Genomic DNA, 9,821 nt, shown 5'->3' with positions numbered 1-9,821 from the left:
AGGATGGAATAAATAGGGATTGAATGGCCAATCGACACCTAAAGAAAAATGATTACACTAAATCAATCAGAATTAAAAGGTAAAAGGTGAAGGTAATGTGAAAAGCTTGAATACGTAATACTCAGATAAACAATTATGTTATTTCATGAGTCATAGATTTAATTTTTACCATATTTGCCAGTGATATCATTTAAAATGTTCTTATAGCTTTCCTTCTGCATGATCCATTGTGATCTGGGACACCTCACACATTAAAAATAGCCAAACTTTGTGGTGAAAAGGAAAGTTAGAAATAACACCAACAAAAATCTATATAACTGGCCACCAGACGGCACCGTTAACCAGAACGTTTGGTCACGAAAATTAAACCCAAAATATAATACAGGACTGATATTATTTCCATTTTGTAAGACTCAAACGTCTCAAAGCAATCCTGTAAAAAACTCGATGAATGAATACAGTTATTGAATAAATACAATGCGTGATTTTGTAATAGCTTGGTTATTGAATACGTATACAATTGGTAGTAGGCGTATCAAAGTACAATGTAATCCAAATTGGAAATAAACTATTATAAAATAATGGTTTATTTCGTTTTGCAGCAAAAATAAAAACAGGATGTATTCGATGTCTATTACAGTGACAGTTTCCTATATGACATCAACTCACCTGATTCCCAAAAACTCCAATGGAGCAGGCGGTGGAGACCTCATCCGCGCCGAACCAGACCGAGGCCAGACGAGAGGGCATGCCGAGGATGAAGACCTCGGCCAGGGAATTTGCGGCCTGGCCCAGCATGGTCACCCAGAACAAATTGGGTTTGGCACTGGCCACTTTGATCCATGCCCCGCAACAGTTGAGCACGTTGGCCAGCAGCGCTGTGACCAGCAGCCCTTTCTTATCCAGGAGCCAGGTCACCGGGAAGATGAAGGGGATGTACCCGAGCATGTAGATCATGGACAGCCAGTCGATAGCGAAGGCGTCCACGTTGTAGAACTTTATCAGGATGTTGCTGATGATCCCGTACTGGATCCATTGGTACGCGTTGCTCAGTGAGTATGCGCTGAACAGGAACACGATCACCCAGCGCTTCTTGTACAAACGCGTTGTGTCCACACCAATAAGGATGCTACATTTAGTTTGCTCTGTGCAATCTGGGCCCCCGGCTCCCAAATGTGGACATTTTCCAATCGTATCAAGCTCGCTCCTGTCCCTCGAGACAGACGTATTTTCTCTCATTTTGTACTTCAAGTAAAACTAGCACAGTTGTAAAATAAGTAGATCTCCAATCACAGCAGTAGCTGTATTACAAAAACAGTAAGCTATTTTATTCATAATATGTAATGAATTATAAAGTTGCACCAGGAGTTTATAACCCCTCAATCCTCACCCTGATAATCTGTTAATTCAATCCCCTGGTTAGAACAATGGGTGCTTTATGACTACCTTTGCGTTTTCTGTAACATACTTTTATTTTTCATAATGGAATAAATGGGAAGGATATGTGAAATCTAAACTCAAGAAAATGACATTTCACTACACTATCACTCAGTCTCCATTTGATTTCAAGATAAATAAAAAGGAGAAAGCAAGGTGAGAAACTGGTGCTGACTGAGATACACATAAAACTCATACCTTTTCTTCATAAGACACAGATTCAATTTGACATCATTCCCACTGGTATAATTTTAAATATAATAACAGCTCTACTTTTGCAGGATCCATTGTGATCAGGGAAACCTCACACATAAATATAACCAAACTTAGTGCAGGGGATCCTAACATGTTAGACATATTAGCTAAAGTTTAAATAGTTAAGAAATTAACCTGTAACAAATGCATAGAAACCATTCAAATATGTAGATTAATAACGCAAATCCTCCACATTGTAATATACTGGCCAACCGATGGTGTCGTTTAAAGTTTGGTCAAGAAAAGGATACCCAAAATATAAGACATGTTTGACGTTTTCAATTTTGCAGTTCAGTAATAAACAAACTAAACATTTATTTTGTATGGAAAATGCAAAATTGTATTTTGTAATAGCTTATATAACATCATATACAAAAGTATAAAATTGGTTGTAACAATATGGTAACATACAATAAAGTACAATGTAAACAGTCCATATATATAATATATGCATACATGACGCCTGCGCCAGGACATAGGAAAAAAGAAAAGGATCATCCGCCATGCCACCAAATGTATGAAAGTACAGAAGTTGTCATGAATTGTGAAAGTTATTATGCAGAAAAAAGGTTCCGGATGTGTTTGGGTGTGATTACATACTTTAGAAAAATTAAGACTTGTTTTTTTTATCTGAGGGGGCAAACAACAACTTAGTTTAAGCCTACCTTGTTGCCCTCTTAGTTGCATTTCACTTACGGTCCTATGATTCCCAGAATGCATTGTAACTAAAGCAAAGCAAACGTTGGGGCCTATAGATCAAGCTGTTGTGCAAATCCTCATTACAAAAAAAGGTGACCATGTGTCACCTAATGACTTAAGCATTGTATTACTGACTCACATGGACAGGTAATTGAAATGCTGTGAAAAAAACAGTTGGATCTTGCATGTAAACATAAGGCTGTTGAATCAAATGTAGCATTTTTTAAATAGCAAATAAAAGTAGTTAATTTATAAACCACCAGATGAATTGCTAAAATCAGAGTTGCTCTACAAGTGAAGTGATGGCTGAAGCAAAGAAGAGATATAGTACAAATCCATCAAAAAGATAAGGTAATGTGTTGGGTATTTTTCATTTTGTTTAACTTCATACTGATAGTGGCTGGAACTCAGATGACCACAACAAGAAATAAATGGGAAAGCAAGAGAGAAAAACAAAATGAAGTTTGATTTAACTGCCAACAGTGTTCATTTCGTGGTGTACTGCTCAGTGAGACAGGGTGGGAGGCCATGGCTGGATCTCCAAAAGCTAAGTGCTGCTAGTTCGCTGCTTCTCGTCGACTGTAAACTGTACAAAGTTGTCACATCTTCACTTGTCCTCCAGCTGCTGCAGCAGAGGGTTGGCCTCGCTCTCCGGGGATTTGACACTGTCTGTCCTGACGATGCACGTGGGGCGGTGCCGGTTGAGCATGAGGATCAACTGCTGTCGCTCCAGCTTCAGCTCCTCAATCTGGGCTTTAAGGTCAGAGTTTAACATCTCTAGTCGGTCCGATTCCTGTGAGAGGGCGAGATGAAAAGATGTTAATAAAGCGGGGAAACATGAGGAAAATGTAGAAAATGTTGTTTTGGCAGCTCTCACCTGTTGTAGATAATCCGTTCTCTCCTTCTTTTTGTTTCGACATCGTGCTGCAGCCACTTTGTTCTTCTCCCGCCTTCGTTTCCTCCTGTCAACCTCTTCATCTCTCTGAATAACAGTGCAGGTAAAAAGGTTTGATGTTAATTATGGATGGACCTGGGACACATTGTCAATGCCTGTGTACAAAATGATAAAAAACAATATCGTCTCACCTACTTTGTTTTGTCATTTGACTCTATCCCTTCTTCACTATCTTTATGAATGAGAACAAAGATTAAAAATACAAATACTCCTACATTTTCTATTTTCTTCTAGCTTTGCATGGATGTAGAGCTGTCACAGTATGCGTGTTTAAACGGTTTAACATGACTGTAAAGAAGAAGAAATATGTAATAACTATTACTAAGTTAGAGAGTGTATAACTTTTACAAAAAATAACTCAATCTAAGTTTAGTCTTATTTTCAATTTGAATCTTTAAACGCTAATGACAATGTTTTTATATTACGGTTTGAAATTGATACTTTTACTTCTACATGGTGGGAAAACTCCAGAAGTGTATTTGACAACAGTATCATGTCCCACTATGTCCACTAGGTGGAGCTATTGATTAAGATATGACACAATGCTTTATTTGAAATGGTTCTTTCACTTCAGGCAAAGTTGTTTGTGACATATTAGCAGAGGTGGGAAAAGTACTCAGATCTTGTACATAACTGAAAGTAGAAGTACCGAGTGTAGGAATACTCTGTTGCAAGTAAAAGTCCTGGATTCAAAATGTGAATCCAGTAAAAGTACAAAAGTATTGGCATCAATATATAGTTAAAGTACCAAAAGTAAAAGTACTCATTATGCAGATTATTCAGAATAATATATATTATATGTTTTGATTATAAATATTGATGCATCAAGTATTATCAAAGCTGGTGCAACTAGTCTTAATGGAGTATAAAGTAGCAAAAATGTGAAGTGCACGTCCCTTAAAACTGTACTTACAGTAAGTACAAGTACTTGAGTAAATCTACTTAGTGACTTTACACCACTGCATATTAGGCACATTTTACACTTGGTTACGCTAGAATCATTGTGATGCATTTGATATTACTGTATTTGATTTGTTACATCTGTTTTTGTTACTGTGGCTAAATCCCCCAAATGTTCAAAAGTCAGTTAAAAAAAAAAGTCTTAAAAAAGGAGTGGGGACTCAAAAATGTAATTTTTATATTTACATGATCAGCTTCTCAATGTTCCCTTTACCTCTGTTTTGATAACCATGGGCCTCTTCCCCAGACTGTCCAGGAAGTGCAGAGGGGACAGCAATGTACTGTACTGCTGGAAGTCACCAAATTTGAGCCTGTCAGTCAGTGTGGTGGCTGAGATCCCAGCCAGGGGGCCCAGGCTGGGCAGGGAGCCTGCTGTCACAGAGGGATCAGGGATCTGTCCTGGCATCGCGTCAGACTCGGTCGGGACCACAGCTAGGAGGCAGAGAGGAAAAATGGAAGACATATTCAGACAGAAACCAAACCAGATCAATGAAAAACAAATATAATGCTGTCTGCTCTGCTTGTTATGGTAAACTGGGGCATACTGTATGGTATGTGGGTAGAAAAGGTAATTTTACAATAACAAATTAGCAGCAAATAAACATGTAAGTGTCACTACAGTCTGTAACATGTCTTCAATGAGGCATTTGCCTGAGGTGCACTGCTTCTATATAGCAGTCAGACCTTGTTACTGTACATTACTGTGATGAATTGCTGGTCTGTTATAGGAACCGGATGCTGAGGCTGCTCTCATTAGGCTATTTTATTCTTGAGTGAATATACAACCATTTACAGAAATCTTGGCAATAATTTACCTCATGTACTCCCAGTGGCCAAAAGAGGGATGAACAACAGTGTATAAAGCAGACTCAGACAAATTCCCCTTTATTCCAAGGAGAGCTATATCCTTCGTCAAGAAATCCACGTTAGCCGCGTTTTCCTCTAGGAGACTTCAATTCAAGGGAGCAAAATGTGGCTGCCAAAGCTCTGCATAATGTGGTAAAGTATAAACCCAAATGTAGCTTGTTTAGTTTAGCCACATAACAAATTAAAGATGCCATTGTTTACTTTAAATGTTTGCACAGAATACATTTTGACTATGTTAGGGCTATCACTGGCAAATGTCACGTTTGAAAAGGCTGACCATGAACATTTAAATATATCCAAAGACAATGAGAGAGGTGTGAGAGTAACGTCAACAAGAGACTCAGGAAATTAGCTCAGCAAATTTCCAAGGCACATGATGCAGCCAAAAACGACAATCTGAGGTCAATTACTCCTGGACCTGTAGACGACACTACACGAATAAGCAGGCAACATCTGGTATAAATATCACTACAGAAACAGCCTGTGTAGACAAATCCATGGGAATTACAAGCCAAAAGATGCATCTACTAAATAGTTATGCAGAGAACATGAGAATACATGGGAATTACTTTCAGTTTTCACACTTCCCTAAACTACAGGTCAATAACTCTGCAGGCCATGCTTATGGCACATGAACATGAGTCTTAAAAATAGTGCATGATAAAAAAGGAGGTCATTTGTGGTTACAGGCATTTGAAAAGTGTTGGAAATATTAATGAAGACCAGCCAAATTAACACATTTTTCCAACAAAGAACTCCCAAGCATAGGTCATTGGCTGGCAATTTGAGTATAATAATCCACAGTGCAGCTATAATTTAGAACAATTGTATTAAACATTCTCTATAGTAACTATATATTGCCCATGAAGATCCAAGAAGCCAATACTGATACAACTGCATCAATGTTATGTTTTTGTTCCTATGTACTTTTACATGAGACAGCCCCAGGTTTGTTAAGTGATATGAGGTTTAGCTATTTTCGGAATATGTGCAGTCACTATGTTCAGTAGCCCTCAGTGTGTTGCAGGCAGCGTGCATACTGAAGCCATTGGTCAAATTGAAAGCGGAAGTTTTTCTTCAGTGCGGCATTTATCTTACGTAACTTAGTCTTCCCATCACAGAGCTGCAGTGATAAAAACCCAACAGCTTTTCTTTCACACCGGATTTCGCCCCAGATTAAAACACATTTTAAGAATCAATGCAAAACCCCAATGTAAAGGAAAGACATCACTAAATAAGGACATTTTGTTCCAAATTGTGCACACCGTGGTTCTATGTAAGAGAGGAGCATGCACACAAAAGAAACATATCTTTCGGTAGCATGCTCAACAAGACGTCAGGTCTACTTTAAACACCGAAAACACTGCAGAAAAACACCATTTAACTACTGTAACAACACAACAGAGCCCTTCGCTGCCTGTTCACAAACTGCTCGTGATGACCTATGCGTCGCGCGCCAATGAGCCTGTTAGTATGTAGAAAACATTCAGCTCCCGTTTTTTTAAACTTTTGAATACCGACCTGACTTTGATCCCAGGTGCAACAAATGTCCTCTCTTCTGGTCAGCCGATGGTCGAGAGTAGATTTTAAAAAGTGGAAATCGTTGCATCAGCTCGGTTTTAAACGTGATCCCAATCTGGGAGGATTTGGGAATGCGGAAATTAGGCTATGCCAGCCAAACGTAAGCAGGGATGTAAAAAAGTACATAGTGGGGGCAGAAGTGGGGAAGTCGCACCGCTCCTCCCATAAAGAAACACTGAGGCTGCATGCTGCAACCACAGAATAGGGCCTGGGCTGAAAATACAGTCAACACAAAAACACATGCAAAATGGATCATACCAAAATACAAAAGTAACATATTTGTTATAAGTTATAGGAAGACTGGATGTTTACTTTTATTACGTTTTTACCACAACTCTTCCTTGCATATTCATTGCATACTATGAGTTTTGTTTTAGAGTTTAATTATTGATATTTTTTTGGATTTGTTATTTTAGCATTCAACAGCTTGTCATGGATTGTTTAGGGACAGATTGCAAACACCAGCAGCCAATACCACTCTGAATATAGATTTATTGTAATTATTCAGCAGCATAGATAAGCAATCAATGCTCATTCTTACTTAAATGTAACCAAAAAGTCTGAAAGGTAAAAAAATAAATCATAAGTTACATCTTGATAAGATATATAGTATAGCACTGGATGTTTTCATGGAAAACTTTCAATGAGGTCAAACCACAGTGGATGATGTTGAGGTATGCAGGTACTTAACATGGATGAATATGTTAATACATGTACAGCAATCAATACACTGTTCACACCAAAACACAAAACCATACTGATACATTAAATTCCACATTACATATTGGATCTAGTAACAGATCAGATATATATACGCTTTTAAAATATTTGGAATTTCTCAGCATGCGTTTTTTTAAATCAAAACTAACGTCAGTCCCTGCTTTAAAAGTAAAAGCCATGCTTTTCGCTACATCACTCTGTTGGTTATGCATCTGGAAAAAAGCTTACATATTTGCTTCGTCGAACATGAGACATTTCATGAATGTATTCCTCGAAGTATTACAGCACACTGTGGCATATGTTGTTCATATTATTTTAAAGTCAGGAACCTGCAAACAGAAGAAAGAACAGAGAGATCACACAGATCACGTCCCTCTGTGCATTATAAGGCGAGGAGGGTAGGAGAGTTGAGGAGATCCACAGAATCAGCCTTGCCTCCTCCGCCTCTATGACTGCCTAGCCCCTCTGTGAGAGAGTCCAGCTCGGGACAAGCGAATGTGAACACAGACAGGTAGCTGCTGCAGGTGGGGGTGGAGGTCACAATGGGGGTGCTGAGAGGCTCCAGGTCGCTGGAAACAGACTTGTACAGAGTCTCCCAATCCGAGACCCCGAGAGAACTGCTCAGATCGATGTCTGGCACCGATCGAGCCGTCTCCATGGGGGTTCTCTCCTCGAAACTGGGTAACATGTTCTCCAGGAGCCCCTCTTTAATGTCCAGAGAGGGCTCCAGATCGCAGATGTTAATTTCACACAGCAAAATGTTGGAGTTTCCAGAGATGGCTGTGGACGGATCACTGGGGATGTCCATGTCCTGGAGCGAAGGAGCTTCCTGGGTGCCATCTTCTGGAAGTCTGTCCTCATCTGGAATGGCCGATAGTTCTGGGGACTCTGCTGGCTGCTGGAAAATACACTCCAACTCCTCTGACATCTGGCACATTGGTTTGTGTGTGGCGAGGATAAACTCAAGACGTTCTTTCTCTTTGTGGAGGTTGGCTATCTCCGTCTCCAGGGTAGCTCTTTCCTCCTCCAGCTGGTCTGTCTCCTTCAGATAGATCGACATAAGGAATCATCCACATTGAAAAAACACACATACACAGCTGAGTAAATGCATCATTGTTTACTTACAATTTGCAGCGTATCTGTGAGTTCCCTCCGTCTGTTGCGACACTTTGCTGCAGCCATTTTATTCCTCTCTCTCCTTATCTTTTTTTTCGCTTCCTCCTCTGGAGTCAGCTGAGATGAGAGAGAAATAATTCAGTTAATACCTTGAAGAATCCAGCCATATCATCCTCTAATCCGCTACATCCGTTGCCAATTGGCCCTCTAAAGAATGGCAAAAGCATGTTTCGCTGCAATGCGTCTAAAAATAGACCATTGTTGCAGACTTGCTGTGACCTGAATATAAATTGACTGCCTAAGGAAGGCACACAGACAGCACACGGCACAAGAGGATCATGCACAATAGCACTGAGGCACACAAGGAATTCAGATTGGCATATGTAAATGTACACAATTCTGTCCAATGGCTGATGGACATCCTCTGAGCTAACCTACCTGCTCTGTTTTCCCCTTTCTGGCACCATTTTCTCCCTTATTCCCACCCTCTTTGGGTGTTGCCTGGTGAGAGCTTTGTGCTTCATTGGCTTGCTGCCTCCCAGTCGGGGAGACAGATGTAATGATCGTAGGCTGGACCATCCACTGGAAATCAGGGGTAGAGGATATTGCAGTGACTGTTGGAACAAATGGAGTGTCTTCAACAATCATGTCTTGGTAGAGATCCTGAAAAAGGGAAAAATATGTGTTTAATAAATCTATTCCTATGCTGCAAGTGTTATACTTATATCTTATTGTGATGACAGTCATCAATGACATCTACAATAACATGATCAGTCTGAATAGAGGGGAGCCTGCATGGTGCATATCTATTTGACACATAGCCAACCAGAAATAGCCTTCTTCAGATCAATATTTGACTTTATCATTGTTTCTGACGTCAACACTGACGCAGAGATGCTGTGGAGTCTCCTGAATGGATTTATTTTTCTCAATGAACCGCTGCATCAACACGCTCGCATTTGGTCCCAGGACGTCGGAATCATAACAACGGCGCTATTTTCACATCTCCGTCAGCACTAATCTCTTGAACAAATATACATCAAATGTAAAAAATATATATATACAAAATATATATGTAGCGCATCCAGTTAATATAAAATCGTATCAATCAGCCCCCCTCCCCCACCGCGTATATAAAAATCATTCAGTGTGTGATCACATTTTAAATGTTTAATCTGATTTTAAAGTGTGCGCGTGCCGGGCTGCGTGTTGAACGTATGATCAACAAAGC

At 39.7% G+C, this 9,821-nt stretch overlaps 2 protein-coding genes across 2 annotated transcripts; both read right to left on the bottom strand.

Moving 5' to 3' along the window:
* Positions 1 to 2,743: 2,743 nt before the first annotated feature.
* Positions 2,744 to 6,902, bottom strand: LOC117467326 (jun dimerization protein 2-like). The gene is made up of 4 exons (XM_034110891.1): positions 6,695 to 6,902; positions 4,521 to 4,738; positions 3,269 to 3,373; positions 2,744 to 3,184 (listed from the first exon to the last, which is right to left on the bottom strand). The coding sequence occupies exons 1-4, from the start codon at positions 6,780 to 6,782 to the stop codon at positions 2,999 to 3,001; spliced, it is 597 nt and encodes a 198-aa protein (XP_033966782.1). The 5' UTR covers positions 6,783 to 6,902; the 3' UTR covers positions 2,744 to 2,998.
* Positions 6,903 to 7,226: 324 nt separating this feature from the next.
* Positions 7,227 to 9,249, bottom strand: fosaa (v-fos FBJ murine osteosarcoma viral oncogene homolog Aa). Its single transcript, XM_034111968.2, has 3 exons — positions 9,029 to 9,249; positions 8,600 to 8,707; positions 7,227 to 8,516 (listed from the first exon to the last, which is right to left on the bottom strand). Exons 1-3 carry the CDS (start codon positions 9,236 to 9,238, stop codon positions 7,857 to 7,859), a joined length of 978 nt encoding a protein of 325 aa, XP_033967859.2. The 5' UTR covers positions 9,239 to 9,249; the 3' UTR covers positions 7,227 to 7,856.
* Between the last annotated feature and the right edge of the window lie 572 nt (positions 9,250 to 9,821).

The sequence above is a fragment of the Pseudochaenichthys georgianus genome, chromosome 22, assembly GCF_902827115.2.
Source record: "Pseudochaenichthys georgianus chromosome 22, fPseGeo1.2, whole genome shotgun sequence".
Taxonomy (NCBI): Eukaryota; Metazoa; Chordata; class Actinopteri; order Perciformes; family Channichthyidae; genus Pseudochaenichthys; species Pseudochaenichthys georgianus.
This window is presented reverse-complemented; position numbering and strand designations above follow the sequence as displayed.

Coding starts and splice junctions, on each gene's coding strand:
- LOC117467326 (XM_034110891.1), bottom strand. CDS start 6,782: ATGCAACGATTTCCACTTTTTAAAATCTACTCTCGACCATCGGCTGAC. Junction 4,739..6,694: donor GCACCTGGGATCAAAGTCAG/GTCGGTATTCAA, acceptor TCTGCCTCCTAG/CTGTGGTCCCGACCGAGTCT. Junction 3,374..4,520: donor CCATGGTTATCAAAACAGAG/GTAAAGGGAACA, acceptor ACTGTTATTCAG/AGAGATGAAGAGGTTGACAG.
- fosaa (XM_034111968.2), bottom strand. CDS start 9,238: ATGATTGTTGAAGACACTCCATTTGTTCCAACAGTCACTGCAATATCC. Junction 8,708..9,028: donor GAAAGGGGAAAACAGAGCAG/GTAGGTTAGCTC, acceptor CTCTCATCTCAG/CTGACTCCAGAGGAGGAAGC. Junction 8,517..8,599: donor TCACAGATACGCTGCAAATT/GTAAGTAAACAA, acceptor ATCTATCTGAAG/GAGACAGACCAGCTGGAGGA.